General features: G+C 35.5%; 2 protein-coding genes across 2 annotated transcripts in view; one reads left to right on the top strand and one right to left on the bottom strand.

Moving 5' to 3' along the window:
* LOC127732185 (NPC intracellular cholesterol transporter 1-like) overlaps positions 1-26,954 on the top strand; it is a 90,330-nt gene that overhangs the window by 29,436 nt on the left and 33,940 nt on the right. Inside the window, exons 11-16 of the mRNA XM_052241251.1 lie at positions 3,388-3,515; positions 8,597-8,731; positions 9,275-9,364; positions 11,043-11,233; positions 15,602-15,723; positions 19,191-19,314. Coding sequence (XP_052097211.1) covers positions 3,388-3,515; positions 8,597-8,731; positions 9,275-9,364; positions 11,043-11,233; positions 15,602-15,723; positions 19,191-19,314 — 790 coding nt within the window. The remainder of the gene's footprint in view (positions 1-3,387; positions 3,516-8,596; positions 8,732-9,274; positions 9,365-11,042; positions 11,234-15,601; positions 15,724-19,190; positions 19,315-26,954) is intronic.
* LOC127732189 (adenosine receptor A1-like) lies at positions 24,513-26,596 on the bottom strand. The gene has a single exon (XM_052241261.1). The coding sequence runs from the start codon at positions 26,474-26,476 to the stop codon at positions 25,280-25,282; it is 1,197 nt and encodes a 398-aa protein (XP_052097221.1). The 5' UTR covers positions 26,477-26,596; the 3' UTR covers positions 24,513-25,279.

The raw sequence follows: 26,954 nt of genomic DNA, 5'->3' as shown, positions 1-26,954 counted from the left end.
AACAGGTGCCCTGACAAACATACCAGCAGTAAGAGTTTTCTCCCTTTAAATTTAAATATTTCATCTTTTCTTAACAGGTGCCCTGACAAACATGCCAGCAGTAAGAGTTTTCTCCCTTTAAATTTAAATATTTCATCTTTTCTTAACAGGTGCCCTGACAAACATGCCAGCAGTAAGAGTTTTCCCCCTTTACATATAAATCTTTCATCTTTTCTTAACAGGTGCCCTGACAAACATGCCAGCAGTAAGAGTTTCCCCCCTATACTTATCAATCTTTCATCTTTTCTTAACAGGTGCCCTGACAAACATGCCAGCAGTAAGAGTTTTCTCCCTATACTTATCAATCTTTCATCTTTTCTTAACAGGTGCCCTGACAAACATACCAGCAGTAAGAGTTTTCTCCCTTTAAATTTAAATATTTCATCTTTTCTTAACAGGTGCCCTGACAAACATGTCTGCAGTAAGAGTTTTCCCCCTTTACATATAAATCTTTCATCTTTTCTTAACAGGTGCCCTGACAAACATCCCTGCAGTAAGAGTTTTCCCCCTATACTTATCAATCTTTCATCTTTTCTTAACAGGTGCCCTGACAAACATGCCAGCAGTAAGAGTTTTCTCCCTATACTTATCAATCTTTCATCTTTTCTTAACAGGTGTCCTGACAAACATGCCTGCAGTAAGAGTTTTCTCCCTATACTTATCAATCTTTCATCTTTTCTTAACAGGTGCCCTGACAAACATGCCAGCAGTAAGAGTTTCCCCCCTATACTTATCAATCTTTCATCTTTTCTTAACAGGTGCCCTGACAAACATGCCTGCAGTAAGAGTTTTCTCCCTATACTTATCAATCTTTCATCTTTTCTTAACAGGTGCCCTGACAAACATGCCAGCAGTAAGAGTTTTCCCCCTATACTTATCAATCTTTCATCTTTTCTTAACAGGTGCCCTGACAAACATGCCTGCAGTAAGAGTTTTCTCCCTTTACTTATCAATCTTTCATCTTTTCTTAACAGGTGCCCTGACAAACATACCAGCAGTAAGAGTTTTCCCCCTATACTTATCAATCTTTCATCTTTTCTTAACAGGTGCCCTGACAAACATGCCAGCAGTAAGAGTTTTCTCCCTATACTTATCAATCTTTCATCTTTTCTTAACAGGTGCCCTGACAAACATGCCAGCAGTAAGAGTTTCCCCCTATACTTATCAATCTTTCATCTTTTCTTAACAGGTGCCCTGACAAACATGCCAGCAGTAAGAGTTTCCCCCCTATACTTATCAATCTTTCATCTTTTCTTAACAGGTGCCCTGACAAACATGCCAGCAGTAAGAGTTTCCCCCCTATACTTATCAATCTTTCATCTTTTCTTAACAGGTGCCCTGACAAACATACCAGCAGTAAGAGTTTTCCCCCTATACTTATCAATCTTTCATCTTTTCTTAACAGGTGCCCTGACAAACATGCCAGCAGTAAGAGTTTCCCCCCTATACTTATCAATCTTTCATCTTTTCTTAACAGGTGCCCTGACAAACATGCCAGCAGTAAGAGTTTTCTTCCTATACTTACCAATCTTTCATCTTTTCTTAACAGGTGCCCTGACAAACATACCAGCAGTAAGAGTTTTCTCCCTTTAAATTTAAATATTTCATCTTTTCTTAACAGGTGCCCTGACAAACATGCCAGCAGTAAGAGTTTTCTCCCTTTAAATTTAAATATTTCATCTTTTCTTAACAGGTGCCCTGACAAACATGCCTGCAGTAAGAGTTTTCCCTCTTTACATATAAATCTTTCATCTTTTCTTAACAGGTGCCCTGACAAACATGCCAGCAGTAAGAGTTTTCCCCCTTTACATATAAATCTTTCATCTTTTCTTAACAGGTGCCCTGACAAACATCCCTGCAGTAAGAGTTTTCCCCCTATACTTATCAATCTTTCATCTTTTCTTAACAGGTGCCCTGACAAACATGCCAGCAGTAAGAGTTTCCCCCCTATACTTATCAATCTTTCATCTTTTCTTAACAGGTGCCCTGACAAACATGCCTGCAGTAAGAGTTTTCTCCCTATACTTATCAATCTTTCATCTTTTCTTAACAGGTGCCCTGACAAACATGCCAGCAGTAAGAGTTTTCCCCCTATACTTATCAATCTTTCATCTTTTCTTAACAGGTGCCCTGACAAACATGCCTGCAGTAAGAGTTTTCTCCCTTTACTTATCAATCTTTCATCTTTTCTTAACAGGTGCCCTGACAAACATGCCAGCAGTAAGAGTTTTCCCCCTATACTTATCAATCTTTCATCTTTTCTTAACAGGTGCCCTGACAAACATGCCAGCAGTAAGAGTTTTCCCCCTATACTTATCAATCTTTCATCTTTTCTTAACAGGTGCCCTGACAAACATGCCTGCAGTAAGAGTTTTCTCCCTTTACTTATCAATCTTTCATCTTTTCTTAACAGGTGCCCTGACAAACATGCCAGCAGTAAGAGTTTTCCCCCTATACTTATCAATCTTTCATCTTTTCTTAACAGGTGCCCTGACAAACATGCCTGCAGTAAGAGTTTTCTCCCTTTACTTATCAATCTTTCATCTTTTCTTAACAGGTGCCCTGACAAACATGCCTGCAGTAAGAGTTTTCTCCCTATACTTATCAATCTTTCATCTTTTCTTAACAGGTGCCCTGACAAACATGCCAGCAGTAAGAGTTTTCTCCCTATACTTATCAATCTTTCATCTTTTCTTAACAGGTGCCCTGACAAACATGCCTGCAGTAAGAGTTTTCTCCCTATACTTATCAATCTTTCATCTTTTCTTAACAGGTGCCCTGACAAACATGCCTGCAGTAAGAGTTTTCTCCCTTTACTTATCAATCTTTCATCTTTTCTTAATAGGTGCCCTGACAAACATGCCTGCAGTAAGAGTTTTCCCCCTATACTTATCAATCTTTCATCTTTTCTTAACAGGTGCCCTGACAAACATGCCAGCAGTAAGAGTTTTCCCCCTATACTTATCAATCTTTCATCTTTTCTTAACAGGTGCCCTGACAAACATGCCAGCAGTAAGAGTTTTCTCCCTATACTTATCAATCTTTCATCTTTTCTTAACAGGTGCCCTGACAAACATACCAGCAGTAAGAGTTTTCTCCCTTTAAATTTAAATATTTCATCTTTTCTTAACAGGTGCCCTGACAAACATGCCTGCAGTAAGAGTTTTCTCCCTATACTTATCAATCTTTCATCTTTTCTTAACAGGTGCCCTGACAAACATGCCTGCAGTAAGAGTTTTCTCCCCAACTTATCAATCTTTCATCTTTTCTTAACAGGTGCCCTGACAAACATGCCTGCAGTAAGAGTTTTCTCCCTATACTTATCAATCTTTCATCTTTTCTTAACAGGTGCCCTGACAAACATGCCTGCAGTAAGAGTTTTTTCCCTATATGCTGCCCTGGCAGTTTTAATTGACTTTTTGCTACAGATTACAGTATTTATTGCATTAATGACAATTGATGCCAAAAGACAAGAGGTAAGAATTTCTGTCATTGTTTTACTGTGCTATCCTTAAGTGGCACCAATAGTTTGGGTTTTTCCAATATCATGAATATGATAGTTTAAAGTGGATGTTTTAACTCAAAACTTGTACTGAAGCCCAATCTGAAGTATAACACCAAATAATGTTTTCTTTAGAAAATACATCAATTTAAGAAATGTGTGTTCAAGAAAACTCTCATTTTTTTATACGACCGCAAAAAATTTTTTGTGGTCGTATATTGGTATGACGTTGGCGTCGTCGTCGTCGTCGTCGTCCGGCGTCATCGTCGTCCGGCGTCGTCCGAAGACACATTGGTTTTCGCACTCTAACTTTAGTTTAAGTGAATGGATCTTTATGAAATTTTACCACAAGGTTCAATACCACAAAAGGAAGGTTGGGATTGATTTTGGGGGTTATGGTAATAACAGTAAAGGAATTAGGGGCCAAAAATAAGCATTTTTGTAACTTCCAGACATAACTTGTGTGTTAGTGTATGGATCTCTCTGACATTGTACCACAAGGTTCCATGTCACACAGGGAATGCTGGGATTGATTTTGGGGGTAATTGCCTCCAAATTTTAGGAATAAGGGGCCAAAAAAGGGGCAAAAAACAAGCATTTTTCTAGTTTCATGACAATAACTTGTGTGTAAGTGTATGGATCTTTCTGAAATTGTACTACAAGGTTCCATATCACAAAGGGAAAGCTGGGTTTGAGTTTGGGGGTAATTGCCCTAAACGTTTAGGAATTTGGGGCCAAAAAGGGGCCAAAAAACAAATTTTTTTCTAGTTTCCAGACAATAACTTGTGTTCAAGTGTATGGATCTCTCTGAAATTGTACTGCAAGGTACCATACCACAAAGGGAAGGCTGGGATTGAGTTTGGGGGTGATGAATCATAATGGGGGTTCAAAAAATTTTGGGGGGGGATTTATTTTTTTTTCCTTTTTTAGCTCACCTGGCCCGAAGGGCCAAGTGAGCTTTTCTCATCACTTGGCGTCCGTCGTCCGTCGTCCGGCGTCGTCCGTCGTCGGCGTTAACTTTTTACATTTTGAACTTCTTCTAGAGAACCACTGAATGGAATGAAACCAAACATGGCATGCATGTTACTTATGAGGTGCTGACCAAGTGTTGTTACTTTGTAGCCGATCCATCATCCAAGATGGCCGCCAGCGGGGGACTTAGTTTAACATAGGACCCTATGGGAAATGCATACAAATGACTTCTTTTAGAGAACCACTGTATGGAATGAAACCAAACATGGCATGAATGTTCCTTATGAGGTGCTGACCATGTGTTGTTACTTTGTAGCCGATCCATCATCCAAGATGGCCGCCATCGGGGAACTTAGTTTAACATAGGACCCTATGGGAAATACATACAAATGTCTTCTTTTATAGAACCACTGAATGGAATGAAACCAAACATGGCATGAATGTTCCTTATGAGGTGCTGACCAAGTGTTGTTACTTTGTAGCCGATCCATCATCCAAGATGGCCGCCAGTGGGGGACTTAGTTTAACATAGGACCCTATGGGAAATACATAAAAATGACTTCTTTTAGAGAACGAATAAATGGAATGGAACCAAACATGGCATGAATGTTCCTTATGAGATGCTGACCAAGTGTTGTTACTTTGCAGTCGGTCCATAATCCAAGATGGCCGCCAGCGGGGGACTTAGTTTAACATAGGACCCTATGGGAAATACATACAAATGTCTTCTTTTAGAGAACCACTGAATGGAATGAAACCAAACATGGCATGAATGTTCCTTATGAGGTTCTGACCAAGTGTTGTTACTTTGTAGCCGATCCATCATCCAAGATGGCCTCCAGCGGGGGACTTAGTTAAACATAGGACCGTATGGGAAATACATAAAAATGACTTCTTTTAGAGAACGAATAAATGGAATGGAACCAAACATTGCATGAATGTTCCTTATGAGATGTTGACCAAGTGTTGTTACTTTGCAGTCGGTCCATCATCCAAGATGGCCGCCAGCGGGGGACTTAGTTTAACATAGGACCCTATAGGAAATACATACAAATGTCTTCTTTTAGAGAACCACTGAATGGAATGAAACAAAACATGGCATGAATGTTCCTTATAAGGTGCTGACCAAGGGTTGTAACTTTGCAGTCGGTCCATCATCCAAAATGGCCGACAGCGGGGGACTTAGTTTAACATTGGACCCTATGGGAAATACATACAAATGTCTTCTCTTAGAGAACCAGTGATTGGAATGAAACCAAACATGGCATGAATGTTCCTTATAAGGTGCTGACCAAGTGTTGTTACTTTGCAGTCGGTCCATAATCCAAGATGGCCGCCAGCGGGAGACTTAGTTTAACATAGGACCCTACGGGAAATACATACAAAATGTCTTCTTTTAGAGAACCTCTGAATGGAATGGAACCAAACATGGCATGAATGTTCCTTATGAGGTGTTGACCAAGTGTTGTTTCTTTGATGCCGATCCATCATCCAAGATGGCCGCTAGCAGGGGACTTAGTTTAACATAGGACCCTATGGGAAATACATACAAATGTCTTCTTTTAGAGAACCACTGAATGGAATGAAACCAAACATGGCATGAATGTTCCTAATGAGGTGCTGACCAAGTGTTGTTACTTTGCAGTCAGTCCATCATCCAAGATGGCCGACAGCGGGGGACTTAGTTTAACATAGGACCCTATGGGAAATACATACAATTGTCTTCTTTTAGAGAACCAGTGAATGGAATGGAACCAAACATGGCATGAATGTTCCTTATGAGGTGCTGACCAAGTGTTGTTACTTTGCAGTCGATCCATCGTCCAAGATGGCCGCTAGGGGGGGGGGTTTAGTTTAACATAGGACCCTATGGGAAATACATACAAATGTCTTCTTTTAGAGTACCACTGAATGGAATGAAACCAAACATGGCATGAATGTTCCTTATGAAGTGCTGACCAAGTGTGGCTACTTTGTTGCCGATTTACTGTTCAAGATGGCCACCAGGATATTTTATTAAATAACGGGACCAATATTAATCCAAATTTGGCCTCAATCATTATTTGGGTATCTGTTATGATTTTTATCTATCTTTACATGATTTCTAAAACCAAAGTAGAGTCAGGTGAGCGACACAGGCTCTTGAGAGCCTCTAGTTTTCTTTTTTTCCTTTTTTGTTTCTTTTAAAATTTTCCATTTTAAATTGGTTATTTCTGATTTATATTTAAAATCAAATAATAATGATATGGTAGGAGATACACACCAAACAGGATGTGTAAATTATTATATAATAAGTATTGTGCAATAGCAAGAAATTTTCAATTGCACAGTATTGCACAATAGCAAGAAATCTTCAATTGCACAGTATTGCGCAATAGCAAGAAATCTTCAATTGCACAGTATTGTGCAATAGCAAGAAATATCCAATAGCACAATATTGCGCAATAGCAAGAAATTGTCAATTGTACAGTATTGCGCAATAGCAAGAAATATTTAATAGCACAGGATTGTGCAAAAGAAGATACTTCCTATAAATTGCTTATTTCTTGACCAATTTCAATGGGGTTTTATTCTTGATTTCATGGGGTTCTTTAATATGCTGAATCTAACCGTGTATTTAGTTTTTGGATTTTGGGCCCCGTTTTTAAATTGGTCCACATTGAGGTCCAAAGGGTCCAAAATTAAACTTTGTTTGATTTCATCAAAAATTGAATTATTGGGGTTCTTTGATATGCCGAATCTAACCGTGTATTTAGATTCTTAATTTTTGGTTCTGTTTTCAAATTGGTCTACATTTGAGTCCAAAGGGTCCAAAATTAAACTTTGTTTGATTTTAACGAAAATTGAATTCTTAGGGTTCTTTGATATGCTGAATCTAAACATGTATTTAGATTTTTGATTATGGGCCCAGTTTTCAAGTTGGTCCAAATCGGGGTCCAAAATTAAACTTTGTTTGATTTCAACAAAAATTGAATATATGGGGTTCTTTGATATGCTGAATCTAACCATGTATTTAGATTTTTGATTTTTGGGCCCCGTTATCAACTTTGTCCACATTGAGGTCAAAAGGGTCCAAAATTAAACTTTGTTTGATTTCATCAAAAATTGAATTCTTGGGGTTCTTTGATATGCTGAATCTAACCATGTATTTAGATTTTGGATATTGGACCATAATAGGTGAATGTCCAATTTAAAATTTTTAAGTTCTTAGACCACATTCAATCTGTGTTAGAAACCTATGCTGTGTCAAATATTTAATCACAATCCAAATCCAAAGCTGTATCAAGCTTGAATGTTGTGTCCATACTTCCCCCAACTGTTCAGGGTTCGACCTCTGCGGTCATATCAAGCTGCGCCCTGCGGAGCATTTTATTATATTTTAAAATTGAGAATGGAAATGGGGAATATGTCAAAGAGACAACAACCGGACCAAAGAGCAGACTACTTTGGATTAATTATTTTTTGTGGATACCGATTGTCAAAGATTGAGGGAAAATTGTATTGTTGTTGTTATTACTTTGGTTGCAATGAATTACATTGATTTCCCTAGTGAAATAAAAACTGATAATTTCACATGTGAAATAAACGTGGTTATTTCACTCCTCTGACGTCATACAACAATAGGCGTTGCCAAGACGGATCAAAACAAATTGTGAATGCGTAGAAAAAGATATAGTTCCTTACATTTTCTACTTTTATTTCATAAAAAAGGCCATTTGCCAATGTAATGAAAAGAATAACTAATCAAAGAATTCAAATATTCACCTCGTGACCGAACAACCCTGATAATTAACTCATGCGCTACGCGCATTCATGAATTAATGTGTTGTTTGGTCACTTGTTGAATATTTTTCTCTATTTGAATTCTTCGATTAGTTAGTCTATAAATATTTGCTTTTCATGGTTATCCAAATTTAAAATACAGCTTTTTATTTTTTGCAAAACTTATTTTGTAGCATTTTTCAAAACATTGCAAAAATATATTAGAACTTTAAGTGCTTGACATGTTTTAAGATAAATAATATACATACTAAGGCCAGATTTGAAAACACGAGTATAATATTTATTATTCTTTTTTTAAAGGATGATAGATTTGACGCATGTTGCTGTATTAAAGAACCAGGAAGTAAGAAGGAGAAACATGAAGGCTGGCTCTTCTATTTATTCAAGAATTTCTATGCACCATTTATCCTGAAGGAATATGTTAGACCGATAGTGGTATGTAGTTTGTAATTTTTATTTTTATTTCCAAAAGAAAATATCGGTTATTAATTTGGTGATGTACGGCAGGTGGCTGCAAAACAGTGTATGTGTAATAACTTGAAAACTCTTTGACAAATTCTTTTCAGATTTAGATATGTTGTTTCCTGTGACTAAATGAAAGTCAAAGTTCAATTTTCACGATTTTAGCTTGTATTGTTGTTGAGTTGTAGACCTTCAAGTAGCGAAAAGTGACACTTAGAATGTTGTCTGTGCAAAATCTTTTCAAATGTTGATATGTTATTTCCTTTGACTAAATGAAGGTCAAGTCCGATTTTCATTAGATTGATATTAGCTTTTCCTAAACCCTAAAAAAATTCATTTATTTTTTTTACTTGCTCCTGTTTGGGGGTCTAGATTTGCAAATATCATTTTCATGCAGGAAAATCTGGATTGCTGTCAATCTGACAGCCTCTTGAAGGTAAATCTAGAGAAGAGCTTTGATTGCACAAAATTAATTAGGTGTTCTTTTCATTTTAATTTCTGTTATTATTTTTACAGGTACTTGTGTTTACAGCCTATTTCTTTATTAGCGTAGCAGTATTACATAAAATTGGATTAGGATTGGACCAGAAACTCTCCATGCCTGATGTTAGTATAGCATTTACAGAAAAGGACTTGTTTAGCTAAGGGTCTGCTTAGGTTATATTATGGATTACAAATGTGTCGAGTTTTGTGATTGGATAACAACACAGAGATGTCAGCATATATTCAGGAAACTGCCAAATCACGCAATTTACACTCCAAATACTTAAAATTAATGTTTTAAAGTGTTATTTGAATTATTACATACATGATAAAATTATTTTCACAGCAAATTACAAAATCCTTCACGTATGTGGAAAATATCAGGTTGGGTTTTAACTATATTTGTTATGAAAAATAGCTATATATAGTCAAACAAACTTACAAACAGTAAACAAGAAATCTAAAAACTTTGTTGAAAATATATTCTTAACGAAAAAAATGTTTGTCAAGATGAAAAAAAAGTGCATTTATATGAATTACCCAAAACATTAAGAAAAAAAAAACCATGGTAATAAATATATATATACTGCATGTGAATGTTTAACAAATACCTTGTACTGAAAAAAAACCCATTATGGCAGGGGTCATCAGTAATATACATAATATTTTTATGCCTTGCCATTTTAACTTTTGCCCTTGTCCGTCTGTACGTCCACACGTACGTCCTCAAATTGGTTTCTGTTCCCTAACTTTAGTTAGCTTCATCTAAATGTTATGAGACTTTTTATACACAATGATTATTACCACAAATCACAGATCAAGTTTGAATTTGTTTGTTTGATGTTTTGTCATAAAAGTCGGATGGTTGTGTCTTTGAATTGTTTCACATTTTGCCTTGTTGGGGTCTTTTATAGCTGACTACACAATAAGGGTTCTGCTCATTGTTGAAGGATGTATTGTGACCTAGAGTTGTTTACGCTTTTCCTCTTTGTCTCTGGTGGATAGTTGTTTCATTGGCAATCATACCACACGTCCTCAATCTTATATGTAAAAATGTCAAAGTTTTGATGGTTGTTTTGTTTAGAACAGAGTAGTGGCGGCTCATTAATGCCCAGTTTTAACCCAAGAAAATAAAATGTATTACAACTTTTTAAAATTGGCACATAATGTTTGGAAATGCATGGAGGCAAGAAAAATAAATAAAAAAAACAAGATTTTTTATCTGATGATGTCACAATTATGTCATTATATATACCGTTTTCATGAAATATGAAACAATGAAAAATACAGAATTCATGCAGATTTCCATCGTTATTTCCATTATGGAAACATCGTTGACAGCCAATAAACAACAAAATAATTTAAGAGAAGCTTTATTATAACCATTGACATAATTTCACCAAATATAAAGCTGTTTCTTGGGTGCGCACATACTTTGCCAATCTAAAATGAGCTTAAGATTTGATGAAAAACAAGGAAAATCAAGAAATTTTACAAAATATACAAATTTCGTCATAGTTTGTTGCCATGGTAACTCGTTAAATTTGAAATTTGTTTTTATTTTCTAAACACCTAGTACCTTAGTCTTGTTAGGAAAAATTATAGAATGAGTATGATAACTTTCAAATCTGCAGATATATTTGGGCCAAATAAGCTCTTTATTGCCCCTACTCCTTTTCATTCTCCAAATGATTTTGCAATTTTTAGCCTAGTGTCTGTTAAATACTTTTGGTGGTCAGTTCTGTTGGTTAATTTCACAGCAAAGTTTTTCTACAAATTTGTTTGATATTTTGACTTCTAGGACTCTTATGTATTGAGATATTTTGGAAATGAATCTACATACCTCCATGTCGGTGCACCTGTGTACTTTGTTGTGAGAGAAGGACACGATTACACAACAATGCAAGGACAGAATGCTCTGTGTGGGGGCAATGGATGTCCTCAAGACTCACTGGTTGGTCAGCTCTACACTGCCAGTAAATTAGCTAACTAGTGAGTATATTTTAAGGGAAAAACATTACAGTAGCTTTAATGAGGACATTTTGGAAAACAAGATATGAGCAGTAATCAGGAAGGTCGAGCGCCATGTGCAAATTGCGTATATCAACCAGAAATGGCGCAGAGAGTGGCAAATGTAAGCGCTAGTGTGGCACACGAAATTTTTTGCTTCGTATGTTAACGTTTAGATATCGTAAAATGGATTTCAGATGTCGCCATATTTGTGTACAAAACTGTGTTGTGTTCCCTCCAATGACAGGAGCACCACCTGTATATTTTTTGGACGTCTCAGGCGTTTTCCATCATGTTTAGTAGCAGCATGCGGTATATAACTCATTACCAAAAAACGTAATTAACCACCATCCATGATCTAAATTTTCAAAGAAAACAACTTTAATTCTATGATAGTTGGCTACTATAGACGAGAAATTTTCTCAAATTATAATCTTAAAAGTAAACTTGCTATAATTACGATTGAAAAACCCAAAGGCCTTTTTTTAATATAGTATTTGTCTCCGTAAATGGCGCTTAGCTGTCCTTGTCAATTTTTATACGACCGCAAAAATTTGTCGTATATTGATATCATGTCGTTGTCGTCGTCGTCGTCCAAAGATATTGGTTTCCGAACAATAACTTTAGTATAAGTAAAAAGAAATCTTTGAAATTTAAACACAAGGTTAATAACCAAAAAAGGACGGTTGGGATTGATTTTGGGGGTAATGGTCCCAACAGTTTAGGAATAAGGGGCCAAAAGGGGGCCCAAATAAGCATTTTTCTAGTTTCAAGACAATAACTTGTGGAACGGTGTATGAATCTCTCTGAAATTATACCACAAGTTTCCATACCACAAAGGGATGGTTAGGATTGACTTTGGGGGGTTATGGCTAAAACCGTTAAGGAATTAGTGGGAAAAACAAGGGTTTCCTGGTTAATGGACAATTTAAAAGCAGCGTAAGGGAGGTAATCCAAACACATTTAAAGTACAATGTTGTGTATGTTTGGATTACCTCCCTTACACTGCTTTTAAATTATGTATAAAGAAATGTTGTATTGTCTTGAGGTGATTAGCTGTCAATTTATTCTTAGAAGTTACTATTAAAGGAATATTAATTTTAGCCATGATTATGTATGTCATTTTCTATTTTAAGACTTTTATGATGTATTTAAATGGGTAATTTTGGTTGAAAACTCCATTGGAAATTTGAATTGAGATTATGACCATATCTTGAGGGGAAGATATTTTTTTTTGGAAAAAGGGGGGGGGGGGACAATTTCTTCTCATTTCAGATTTATTTTTTTGGGGGGGAGGGGGGGGGGGTCAATTCGCAACAGCATAGTGTATTGCACAAAAGCAAAAAATTTAATATAAATTCAAATCATATAACCAATTGTAAGTTCTTTGACTACAGTTATTCTGTGTCAGAAACCTATTATGTGTCAATGTTTAATTACAATCCAAATTCAGACCTCTATTATGCGCGAATATTGGGTCCATTTTTGCCCCAACTGTTCATGGTTGGACCTCTGCGGTCATATCCAGCAGCGCTCAGCGAAGCATTTTATTATTTTTGCCAAACCTATCCTGCTGGAATTTTATATTTCTGAATTTACAGTAGAACTTTGTAATCATAATTTCAGTAGAAAAGCATTAATGATAATTACAATGTCTGTGGTTTGATGGAATCTAATCCACTACATCTTACACAGGAGACCAGCAGGATACTATGAAATAAAAGTCTAGTGGCTGCGTAAAAAAATAAGAAAAAACATCAGGGAATTTTCTTCCTTGGAAATATGAGAAATCATATTATGAAATTTATAGAAAGATTGAAGTCTGTTGTCATTATGTAGGAATTACACATTTGTCATTGAGGCAAAGTCTGTTGTCATTATGTAGGAACTACACATTTGTCATTGAGGCAAAGTCTGTTGTCATTATGTAGGAACTACACATTTGTAATTGAGGCAAAGTCTGTTGTCATTATGTAGGAACTACACATTTGTCATTGAGGCAAAGTCTGTTGTCATTATGTAGGAACTACACATTTGTCATTGAGGCAAAGTCTGTTGTCATTATGTAGGAACTACACATTTGTCATTGAGTCAAAGTCTGTTGTCATTATGTAGGAACTACACATTTGTCATTGAGGCAAAGTCTGTTGTCATTATGTAGGAACTACACATTTGTCATTGAGGCAAAGTCTGTTGTCATTATGTAGGAACTACGCATTTGTCATTGAGGCAAAGTCTGTTGTCATTATGTAGGAATTACACATTTGTCATTGAGTCAAAGTCTGTTGTCATTATGTAGGAACTACACATTTGTCATTGAGGCAAAGTCTGTTGTCATTATGTAGGAACTACACATTTGTCATTGAGTCAAAGTCTGTTGTCATTATGTAGGAACTACGCATTTGTCATTGAGGCAAAGTCTGTTGTCATTATGTAGGAACTACGCATTTGTCATTGAGGCAAAGTCTGTTGTCATTATGTAGGAACTACGCATTTGTCATTGAGGCAAAGTCTGTTGTCATTATGTAGGAACTACGCATTTGTCATTGAGGCAAAGTCTGTTGTCATTATGTAGGAACTACACATTTGTCATTGAGGCAAAGTCTGTTGTCATTATGTAGGAACTACACATTTGTCATTGAGGCAAAGTCTGTTGTCATTATGTAGGAACTACACATTTGTCATTGAGGCAAAGTCTGTTGTCATTATGTAGGAACTACACATTTGTCATTGAGGCAAAGTCTGTTGTCATTATGTAGGAACTACACATTTGTCATTGAGGCAAAGTCTGTTGTCATTATGTAGGAACTACACATTTGTCATTGAGGCAAAGTCTGTTGTCATTATGTAGGAACTACGCATTTGTCATTGAGGCAAAGTCTGTTGTCATTATGTAGGAACTACGCATTTGTCATTGAGGCAAAGTCTGTTGTCATTATGTAGGAACTACGCATTTGTCATTGAGTCAAAGTCTGTTGTCATTATGTAGGAACTACGCATTTGTCATTGAGGCAAAGTCTGTTGTCATTATGTAGGAACTACGCATTTGTCATTGAGTCAAAGTCTGTTGTCATTATGTAGGAACTACGCATTTGTCATTGAGTCAAAGTCTGTTGTCATTATGTAGGAACTACACATTTGTCATTGAGGCAAAGTCTGTTGTCATTATGTAGGAACTACACATTTGTCATTGAGGCAAAGTCTGTTGTCATTATGTAGGAACTACACATTTGTCATTGAGGCAAAGTCTGTTGTCATTATGTAGGAACTACACATTTGTCTTTGAGGCAAAGTCTGTTGTCATTATGTAGGAACTACGCATTTGTCATTGAGGCAAAGTCTGTTGTCATTATGTAGGAATTACACATTTGTCATTGAGGCAAAGTCTGTTGTCATTATGTAGGAACTACGCATTTGTCATTGAGGCAAAGTCTGTTGTCATTATGTAGGAACTACGCATTTGTCATTGAGGCAAAGTCTGTTGTCATTATGTAGGAATTACGCATTTGTCATTGAGTCAAAGTCTGTTGTCATTATGTAGGAACTACGCATTTGTCATTGAGGCAAAGTCTGTTGTCATTATGTAGGAATTACACATTTGTCATTGAGTCAAAGTCTGTTGTCATTATGTAGGAACTACGCATTTGTCATTGAGGCAAAGTCTGTTGTCATTAAGTAGGAATTACACATTTGTCATTGAGGCAAAGTCTGTTGTCATTATGTAGGAACTACACATTTGTCATTGAGGCAAAGTCTGTTGTCATTATGTAGGAACTACACATTTGTCATTGAGGCAAAGTCTGTTGTCATTATGTAGGAACTACACATTTGTCATTGAGGCAAAGTCTGTTGTCATTATGTAGGAATTACACATTTGTCATTGAGGCAAAGTCTGTTGTCATTATGTAGGAACTACACATTTGTCATTGAGGCAAAGTCTGTTGTCATTATGTAGGAACTACGCATTTGTCATTGAGGCAAAGTCTGTTGTCATTAAGTAGGAATTACACATTTGTCATTGAGGCAAAGTCTGTTGTCATTATGTAGGAACTACACATTTGTCATTGAGGCAAAGTCTGTTGTCATTATGTAGGAACTACACATTTGTCATTGAGTCAAAGTCTGTTGTCATTATGTAGGAACTACACATTTGTCATTGAGGCAAAGTCTGTTGTCATTATGTAGGAATTACACATTTGTCATTGAGTCAAAGTCTGTTGTCATTATGTAGGAACTACACATTTGTCATTGAGGCAAAGTCTTGATTAAATTTGATTTGTGGTCAACTTTGACGACTTAAAGTGTTATGAAAGTTGATTAAAAATACCAATTTTCCAACCTCTTTTTCAGTACATATATAGCCCAGCCTACTTCTTCCTGGATAGATGATTTCTTTGATTGGTTGGCTCCAGGAGGAAGTCCTCCCTGTTGTAGACTGTTCCCTAATGGTACTTTCTGTCCTGCTACAGTAGGTAAGTATCATAACAGAATTCGGTCTTGTATGTTCAACATTTTTTACTCCAAAACTCAAATTGTCAGACAGGACTGAAAAAGACTGTTCCCAAATGGTACTTTCTGTCCTGCTACAGTAGGTAAGTATCATAACAGAATTCGGTCTTGTATGTTCAACATTTTTTACTCCAAAACTCAAATTGTCAGACAGGACTGAAAATTATACAGTGCTAAACTCAAGATTTAAGATATGATGAAAATTCTTCCAATTTTGTGTAAGTTTTGCACTATGTTTTTATCTTAACAAAGTATAGGGAACCTTATTTTCTTTATGTTTGAAACAAAAAAATCATACTTAATGAATTTTTGTCTTAATCGTAGCTACTGCTATATTAAAGTATTTTACATAAAAACAACTTTTTATTTTAATATTAAAGTAGTATTCATATGTTATAAGTAAAAATAAAGGATTTTCACAGACTTTCACTAAATTTGTATATCATATACCCTAAGTTATTCAATTTCCAGTTTTGAAAAATAATCTTTTGCAAATTTTTTGGTGATAATTCTGCATATTTTCATACTTCTGAAGTGGCCCAAAGTCATTTGTTAACAATTTTCAACTTATTTTTGATGAATAGAAGCAAATTTTCCCATAGAAATACCACAAACTACCATATACAACTTGGTACTTACCTTAGTTTTACCAAGTGGCAAAATACTTTTTTTGTAGAAGGGAGAGGTGAAGTGGATGAAGGTTAGAGAAAGTTATCTCAAATAGTGGTTTAACTTGTATTACCTCCCTTATACCATTTCCTTAAAGGTTATTCAATAGTTGGATTATCTTTGGGAGGGCTGAAGGTTAGAGAAAGCTATCTCAAATAGTGGTTTTACTTGTATTACCTCCCTTATACCATTTCCTTAAAGATTATTTAATAGTTGGATTATCTTTGGGAGGGCTGAAGGTTAGAGAAAGCTATCTCAAAAAGTGGTTTTACTTGTATTACCTCCCTTATACCATTTCCTTAAAGGTTATTTAATAGTTGGATTATCTTAGGGAGGGCTGAAGGTTAGAGAAAGCTATCTCAAATAGTGGTTTTACTTGTATTACCTCCCTTATACCATTTCCTTCAAGGTTATTTAATACATGTAGTTGGATTATCTTAGGGAGAGGATGAAGGTTAGAGAAAGCTATCTGAAATAGTGGTTTTACTTGTATTACCTCATACCATTTCCTTAAAGGTTATTTAATAGTTGGATTATCTTTGGGAGGGCTGAAGGTTACAGAAAGCTATCTCAAATAGTGGTTTTACTTGTATTACCTCCCTTATACCATTTCCTTAAAGATTATTTAATAGTTGGATTATCTTTGGGAGGGCTGAAGGTTAGAGAAAGCTATCTCAAAAAGTGGTTTTACTTGTATTACCTCCCTTATACCATTTCCTTAAAGGTTATTTAATAGTTGGATTATCTTAGGGAGGGCTGAAGGTTAGAGAAAGCTATCTCAAATAGTGGTTTTACTTGTATTACCTCCCTTATACCATTTCCTTCAAGGTTATTTAATACATGTAGTTGGATTATCTTAGGGAGAGGATGAAGGTTAGAGAAAGCTATCTGAAATAGTGGTTTTACTTGTATTACCTCATACCATTTCCTTAAAGGTTATTTAATAGTTGGATTATCTTAGGGAGGGCTGAAGGTTAGAGAAAGCTATCTCAAATAATGGTTTTACTTGTATTACCTCCCTTATACCATTTCCTTAAAGGTTATTTAATAGTTGGATTATCTTTGGGAGGGCTGAAGGTTAGAGAAAGCTATCTCAAATAGTGGTTTTACTTGTATTACCTCCCTTATACCATTTCCTTAAAGGTTATTTAATAGTTGGATTATCTTTGGGAGGGCTGAAGGTTAGAGAAAGCTATCTCAAATAGTGGTTTTACTTGTATTACCTCCCTTATACCATTTCCTTAAAGATTATTTAATAGTTGGATTATCTTTGGGAGGGCTGAAGGTTAGAGAAAGCTATCTCAAAAAGTGGTTTTACTTGTATTACCTCCCTTATACCATTTCCTTAAAGGTTATTTAATAGTTGGATTATCTTAGGGAGGGCTGAAGGTTAGAGAAAGCTATCTCAAATAGTGGTTTTACTTGTATTACCTCCCTTATACCATTTCCTTCAAGGTTATTTAATACATGTAGTTGGATTATCTTAGGGAGAGGATGAAGGTTAGAGAAAGCTATCTGAAATAGTGGTTTTACTTGTATTACCTCATACCATTTCCTTAAAGGTTATTTAATAGTTGGATTATCTTAGGGAGGACTGAAGGTTAGAGAAAGCTATCTCAAATAGTGGTTTTACTTGTATTACCTCCCTTATACCATTTCCTTAAAGGTTATTTAATAGTTGGATTTTCTTAGGGAGGGCTGAAGGTTAGAGAAAGCTATCTCAAATAGTGGTTTTACTTGTTTTACCTCCCTTATACCATTTCCTTCAAGATTATTTAATACATGTAGTTTGATTATCTTAGGGAGGGGATGAAGGTTAGAGAAAGTTATCTCAAATAGTGGTTTTACTTGTATTACCTCCCTTATACCATTTCCTTCAAGGTTATTTAATACATGTAGTTGGATTATCTTAGGGAAGGGATGAAGGTTAGAGAAAGTTATCTCAAATAGTGGTTTTACTTGTATTACCTCCCTTATACCATTTCCTTCAAGGTTATTTAATAGTTGGATTATCTTAGGGAGGGGATGAAGGTTAGAGAAAGTTATCTCAAATAGTGGTTTTAATTGTATTACCTCCCTTATACCATTTCCTTGAAGGTTATTTAATAGTTTGATTATCTTAGGGAGGGGATGAAGGTTAGAGAAAGCTATCTCAAATAGTGGTTTTACTTGTATTACCTCCCTTATACCATTTTCTTGAAGGTTATTTAATAGTTTGATTATCTTAGGGAGGGGATGAAGGTTAGAGAAAGCTATCTCAAATAGTGGTTTTACTTGTATTACCTCCCTTATACCATTTCCTTCAAGGTTATTTAATAGTTTGATTATCTTAGGGAGGGGATGAAGGTTAGAGAAAGCTATCTCAAATAGTGGTTTTACTTGTATTACCTCCCTTATACCATTTCCTTCAAGGTTATTTAATAGTTTGATTATCTTAGGGAGGGGATGAAGGTTAGAGAAAGCTATCTCAAATAGTGGTTTTACTTGTATTACCTCCCTTATACCATTTCCTTAAAGGTTATTTAATAGTTTGATTATCTTAGGGAGGGCTGAAGGTTAGAGAAAGCTATCTCAAATAGTGGTTTTACTTGTATTACCTCCCTTATACCATTTCCTTCAAGGTTATTTAATAGTTGGATTATCTTAGGGGAGGGCTGAAGGTTAGAGAAAGTTATCTCAAATAGTGGTTTTACTTGTATTACCTCCCTTATACCATTTCCTTAAAGGTTATTTAATAGTTGGATTATTTTAATTCTTTCAGTTGACAAAACCTGTACAGCTTGTCCTGTGCACAAAAAACCTGATGGAAGACCCACTCCACAAGATTTCATGAAATATCTACCAATTTACTTGAAGGATAATCCAGGGACCAAATGTGCTAAAGGGTAAGTCATAAAACTTTACTCTGTTCTCTGATTACAAGATTTGTGTACCAAACATAAAATCAGTACTGTGGATTCATTATTATTCGTTGGATACTAATACTAATTTCAACAATTTCTTGGGTACAAGTGAACCATAAATTTAAATGTTCAATAAGGTGGTATGCAGACTTTGGCAAAACCACGAAATTAAATATCCACGAAAATGCAAGTTTTTCTCAAAAATTTGTACCCACAAAGATAAATGAATCCACAGTATTTTGATTGGTTGATTTCCGAGTCTGAGTACAATAATCATACTCAAAAGTTCTCTGGTCTCAAGGCCTAGTGTTTGACTGGATTATTTAAGGTACTGGTGGAAGTATTGGATATTTTGAACTTTTCTTCTATTGACCGTAAGACTTTCCAATGATTGACTTGACAAAGTTTTGTAATTATCATCTTTTAGATTGTTGAATCATTAATATTATCTTTAGAGTGTAAATCAATTTGTTGAATATTTCGGTAAATTATCCATATCCTGTGCCTCTGGGTGAAATCATTTTTAAACGACCGCAAAAAATTTTGCGGTCGTATATTGGTATCACGTTGTCGTCGTTAGCGTCGTCCCAAGACATTTGGTTTCCGGACAATAACTTTAGTTAATGTAAATAGAAATCTATGAAATTTAAACACAAGGTTTATAACCACAAAAGGAAGGTTGGGATTGATTTTTGGGGTTATAGTCTTAACAGTTTAGGAATTAGGGGCCAAAAAAGGGGCCCAAATAAGAATTTTCCAGTTTCCAGACAATTACTTGTGGAACGGTGTATGGATCTCTCTGAAATTATACCACAAGTTTCCATACCGCAAAGGGATGGTTAGGATTGGCTTTGGGGGTTATGGCTCAAACCGTTTAGGAATTAGGGGCAAAAAAGGGGAAAAAACAAGGGTTTCCTGGTTAATGGACAATTAAAAAAAAGTACAATGTTAAGTTTGGATTACCTCCCTTCAACTGCTTTTAAATTATGTATAAAGAAATGTTGTATTGTCTTGAGATGATTAGCTATCAATTTATTTTTAGAAGTTACTATTTAAAAATGCTGATTAAGGAATATTTAATATATTAATTTTAGCCATGATTATGTATGTCATTTTTTATTTTAAGACTTTTATGATGTATTTAAATGGGTAATTATGGTTGCAAACTCCATATCTTGAGGGAAAGAAATTTTTTTTTGGAAAAGGGAGGGGGAGGTGAAAAACAATTGTAGGGGGGGGGGGGGGAAAGAAATTGTGAGGGGGGGACAATTTTTTCTCATTTCAGATTTCAGAAACTAAAAAGAAAATTTCTTCCAATATTTTTTTTTTGCTAAAAAAAAGGGGGGGGGGGGGGGTCAATTCACAACAGCATAAAAGCAAAAAAAAAGGGGATGACATTTTTTTTTTGGGGGGGGGGGTCAATTTGCAACAGCATAGTGTATTGCACAAAAGCAAAAAAAAAGGGGGGGTAAATTTTATTTTTTTTGGGGTGGAGGGGGGGGTCAATTCGCAACAGCATAGTGTATTGCACAAAAGCATAAAATTGAATATGAATTCAAATAACCAATTCTAAGTTCTTAGACTACAGTTATTCTGTGTCAGAAACCTATTATGTGTCAAATATTTAATTACAATCCAAATTCAGACCTGTATCAAGCGTGAATATTGTGTCAATTTTTGCCCCAACTGTTCATGGTTGGACCTCTGCGGTGGTATCCAGCTGCGCTCAGCGAAGCAATTTATTGTCTGATGGTAACCGTGGTATTCTTATCTGCTACCGTTTGTTAGGAAGAGGAATGAAATTGGAAACATTGTTCTACTGGAACCCTGCTTGTATTGCTCTTGTGCCTACTGCTGTATATGCTTAGTAGAGTAGCAGCAAAGGACATTTCAAACATATTTGTACATAAATTGGGCCGTTAGTTTTCTCATTTGAATTGTTTTACATTGTCATTTCGGGGCCTTTTATAGCTGACTGTGCGGTATGGGCTTTGCTCATTGTTGAAGGCCGTACAGTGACCTATAGTTGTTAATTTCGTGTCATTTGGTCTCTTGTGGAGAGTTGTCTCATTGGCAATCATACCACATCTTCTTTTTTATATTGAATTGACACAGATATGGATCAAACATTTGACCTCCTACACTCAAGGTGAGCAAGGGACTGAAACTAGGCCAAAGTAAAAAAACTATCTATCTGAACTATACAGCATCCAAATGGTCCATCTGTTCTTATGCAGATCTATACAGCATCCAAATGGTCCATCTGTTCTTATGCCGAGCTATACAGCATCCAAATGGTCCATCTGTTCTTATGCAGATCTATACAGCATCCAAATGGTCCATCTGTTCTTATGCCGAGCTATACAGCATCCAAATGGTCCATCTGTTCTTATGCAGAGCTATACAGCATCCAAATGGTCCATCTGTTCTTATGCAGAGCTATATAGCATCCAAATGTGGTCCATCTGTTCTTATGCAGAACTATACAGCATCCAAATGGTCCATCTGTTCTTATGCAGAACTATACAGCATCCAAATGGTCCATCTGTTCTTATGCAGAACTATACAACATCCAAATGGTCCATCTGTTCTTATGCAGAACTATACAACATCCAAATGGTCCATCTATTCTTATGCCGAGCTATACAGCATCCAAATGGTCCATCTGTTCTTATGCCGAGCTATACAGCATCCAAATGGTCCATCTGTTCTTATGCCGAGCTATATAGCACTCAAATGGTCCATCTGTTCTTATGCAGAGCTATACAGCATCCAAATGGTCCATCTGTTCTTATGCAGAACTATACAGCATCCAAATGGTCCATCTGTTCTTATGCAGAACTATACAACATCCAAATGGTCCATCTGTTCTTATGCAGAGCTATACAGCATCCAAATGGTCCATCTGTTCTTATGCAGAACTATACAGCATCCAAATGGTCCATCTGTTCTTATGCAGAACTATACAACATCCAAATGGTCCATCTGTTCTTATGCAGAACTATACAGCATCCAAATGTTCCATCTGTTCTTATGCAGAACTATACAGCATCCAAATGTTCCATCTGTTCTTATGCAGAACTATACAGCATCCAAATGGTCCATCTGTTCTTATGCAGAAGTATACAGCATCCAAATGGTCCATCTGTTCTTATGCAGAACTATACGGCATCCAAATGGTCCATCTGTTCTTATGCAGAACTTAACAGCATCCAAAGGATCCATCTGTATGCTCAAGACAATCCAAGATTTACAAGGGTTACCTCTACAGGGACTGCACTGACCTGCAAAAAGCATTTTTTTTCGTCCAGCTTCAGTATATTTGCGTCAAGTTCAATGTATTCCCCTATTTTTATACGACCGTATGACTGGCCTCGGCGTCTTCGTTGTCCGTCGTCGTTGTCGTCGTCCAAAGACACATTGGTTTTTGCACAATAACTTTAGTTTAAGTGAATGGATCTCTATGAAATTTTACCATAAGGTTCAATACCACAAAAGGAAGGTTGGGATTGATTTTTGGGGTTATGGTACCAACAGTTAAGGAATTAGGGGCCAAAAATAAGCATTTATGTAACTTCCAGACAATAACTTGTGTATGGATCTCTCTGACATTGAACCACAAGGTTCCATATCACAAAGGGAATTCTGGGATTGATTTTGGGGGTAATTGCCTCAAAATTTTAGGAATTAGGGGCAAAAAAACAAGCATTTTTCTAGTTTTCATGACAATAACTTGTGTGTAAGTGTATGGATCTTTCTAAAATTGTACTACAAGGTTCCATATCACAAAGGGAAAGCTGGAATTAAGTTTGGGGGTATTTGCCCAAAACGTTTAGGAATAAGGGGCAAAAAATAAGCATTTTTCTAAGTTTCCAGACAATAACTTGTGTTCAAGTGTATGGATCTCTCTAAAATTGTACTGCAAGGTACCATACCACAAAGGGAAGCTGGGATTGATTTTGGGGGTAATTGCCTCAAAATTTTAGGAATTAGGGGCCAAAAAGGGGCAAAAAACAAGCATTTTTCTAGTTTCAGGACAATAACTTGTGTGTAAGTTAATGGATCTTTATGAAATTGTACTACAAGGTTCCATATCACAAAGGGAAAGCTGGGTTTGAGTTTGGGGTAATTGCCCTAAACGTGTAGGAATTTGGGGCCAAAAAGGGGCCAAAAAACAAGCATTTTTCTAGTTTCCAGACAATAACTTGTGTTCAAGTGTATGGATATCTCTGAAATTGTACTGCTAGGTATCATACCACAAAGGGAAGGCTGGGATTGAGTTTGGGGGTGATGAATCATAAGGGGGTTCAAAAAATTTGGGGGGGATTTTTTTTTCTTTTTTTTTTTTTTTTTTTCCTTTTTTTCCTTTTTTTTTCTTCTTTAAAATGTTTCCATTTTAAGTTGGTTATTTCTGATTTATATATAAAAGCAAATAATAATGATATGGTTTGAATAGGTAAATTAAAATTTTTTAAGTTCTTAGACCACATTCATTCTGTGTCAGAAACCTATGCTGTGTCAAATATTTAATCACAATCCAAATTCAGAGCTGTATCAAGCTTGAATGTTGTGACCATACTTACCCCAACTGTTCAGGGTTCTACCTCTGCGGTCGTATCAAGCTACGCCCAGCGGAGCATTTTATTCAGATATGTATCACATTTTGATATGCCTTCATTTGAGATATTAAATTTTTAAAATAAATGTTTCTTTGATCATCGTTAACCGTTGGAAGAGCCTTTTAAACTTCAGCAGCGAATGAATGTTTCTTTGCTCATCGTGAACCCTTGGAAAACCTTTTAAACTTTAACAGCAAGCACAACAGAACGTCATTGTTTGTTTACATTGAAACTGGAAGTGACACATTTTTACCTTGAAACTGGAAATGACACCTTTTTACCTTGAAACTGGAAGTGACACCTTTTTACCTTGAAACTGGAAGTGACACCTTTTTACATTGAAACTGGAAGTGACACCTTTTTACCTTCAAGAAACTGAATATTGATCATTTGACTGAACATCTTAGAAAAATAACAACAATGCACACTGTGACTTTTAATAATTTAAAATTAAAATGCAAATACATATGATATTTATTGCCAATAAAAGACACACACAAAAAATAGAAAAATTTATACATATTTTTCATAATGACTACAATTATTCATTGTGATAATACTGTAAATTCAGAAATTATTGCGATGTTTTTATTATTGCAAAAAATGCGACAGGGTTATCATCGCAATAATTAAAACTCGCATTTTGAAATTTTTTATATGAATCAAACAGGATTTTTCTGAATATCGCAAAAATTAAAATCCCATTTTAGTCTAAAATGACAAAATCGCAATAATAAATGCACGCAATAATTTCTGAATTTACAGTATTAAAAACTGAAATTATGATGTTATTGATGATAAGAACTATAATAAATGATGATAACCACAATAAGAGGATAAATATATATACTGAGTCAATTAATGGACAATCTGGACTATATTTAAAACAATAATGAATTGTAATGTACATCATAGGACTGTTCTGTTATGATCTTACAGGTATTAATAATCAAGATGTAAAACATGTGATCATTTTACACCAAATTTTAAAAATATCATTAAAAGTTCAATGATTATAGATTGTACTTTTTCTTCATTTGTTTCCACTTCAAGTTAATTAACAAATGTTCTTTAGGACTGGATAAGATGTGACACCTGTTAATCAATTTCATATTTTTTTGAGAGAGAATAAATGACCAAGGTGCTTATTGTAAATTGGTATATTTGATCACTTCAAGATCTAGAATATGTAAGACCTCTAAAATGTATGGATTCTCTAGCTTTATTACAAAGTAAAAAAATCATTCTTCAAAAAATACTTACAATTCAAGTGATGACGATACAATACAGATGTTGCTTTTGTGTGTTATTCTCAGCATTTTAAAATTTTAATTTCCATTTACAGTAAAACAAGAATCTACTGTGTTATTTTGTTGTATTTTTAAATCAATTGTTGAAATATGCAAATTTTGTTCTGTATGTTTTCCTTCATCTTCACTGTTATTTGTACTGCTTGACCAGTCGGGTTTGGGTATTTTTGAACATATGTAATTTTTTATCAGGTCCTGAAAAGCACACTTGAAATCTTTTCTTAACCAACAGTACATGAATGGATTAATAGCAGAATTGCACATGGCCAGGCTCAGTGCAAAGTTTTTTATTATGTTGAACAGATTTTTGGCAATCTTCACATATTTCAATGGTCCCGCTAGCATGAAAGGCACCCAAAATATGAAGAAGAAAAACAGAATGATGACCATTGCTTTCGCCGATTTTGTGTCTTTTGAGAATTGACGATTCAGTTGTGTCCCTTTCCTTTCTACCATCTTTTTATTGTGTTCTCGAGCCACTTTGTAAATATGGCAATATAAGTATAGTGAAATCAGTAAGCCTACTAGAATTGTTGTAGGTGCTGTGAACAGCGAGTAAGCTTGGGGTAGAACGACAAAAAAGTCACACACGGTGCCGTTATATTTATCATAATTGTTCCAGCCAAAGCTTGGCAGAGAGCCAATAATACCATGGTAAATCCAAACACATATTATAATTTTTTTTGCTCTCTGTTTAGTCATTAGTATTTGGTATTTCAACGGGTGTAAAATTGCAATGTAGCGATCAACTGCTATTACTACAAGGTTTATCAACGATGAACTCATGGAAAGTATGACTGATGAATACTTAAAGAGACATAAGTATTTCCACTTGTTCATACCAGTGTTTAGATAAAATAGTGCATACATTGGTAGAGTCAGTAGTCCGAGTAAGAAGTCAGACAGTGCAAGGCTTCCAATGAACATGTTCGTAGTGGTCCGTAATCGGCGGAATTTGAAGAGGGAGATAATAACTAAAGCATTGCCACCAATAACCAGAGGTGTGATCACAAGAGAGATAACTCCAAAAATAACATCCAAATTCTTATTCAGATTCTCATAGTCCTCTTCTAATGATGTTGTATTGTCCACAAGAAATGATTTGGATGTAGAAACTTCTGTAAGATTTTTGAAGAAAAAGTGGCTTGATGTCGATACATTAATGTTGGTCTCGCCAAATGTCTGAGCATGGCTGATTTCCTCTTGCGTTTCCATCCTGTATTCAGTGGTATTGTAACAGTTTTAATAATAAGACAAATATTTAGGTACAATTAGGATAGATACTAGTCTAAAGATGTTTCATGTGCATTGTTTTCTTCTTTTAACTAAATGACTGCTCACCTGAAACAAAATTGTTATATTTGATTTTGAAATGAATTTCAGCAAACATGTTTGAAAGGGAAAGGAGCTTGAGTAATGTAACACTACTCTTATTGTTTAAAGGAAGATTTGTAAAATAATATAGAAATGCAACAATGAGTAAAACCCATAAGGTATATAGCAAGCTATAAATGACTTGCCTTTAACAAAATGTGGAAACATTTCCAAAAAGAAAAAAAACAGCCTGATTTAAGCTGATGACATGAGATGTAAAACAATTATGACAGACAGCAACAATAACCACTTTTATACCTAAATTTAGGTAGTCAGGTGTCTTCTGCCATCTTGGATTACTAAATAGCAGAAGTCTAGA

The sequence above is a fragment of the Mytilus californianus genome, unplaced genomic scaffold (assembly GCF_021869535.1).
Source record: "Mytilus californianus isolate M0D057914Y unplaced genomic scaffold, xbMytCali1.0.p SCAF_22, whole genome shotgun sequence".
In the NCBI taxonomy this organism is placed as follows: domain Eukaryota; kingdom Metazoa; phylum Mollusca; class Bivalvia; order Mytilida; family Mytilidae; genus Mytilus; species Mytilus californianus.
The sequence above is the reverse complement of the archived record's forward strand: the minus strand, read 5'-3'. Positions and strand labels throughout refer to the sequence as shown.

Bases quoted from the DNA above. Each gene is read 5' to 3' on its own strand.
- LOC127732189 (XM_052241261.1), bottom strand. From the start codon at position 26,476: ATGGAAACGCAAGAGGAAATCAGCCATGCTCAGACATTTGGCGAGACC.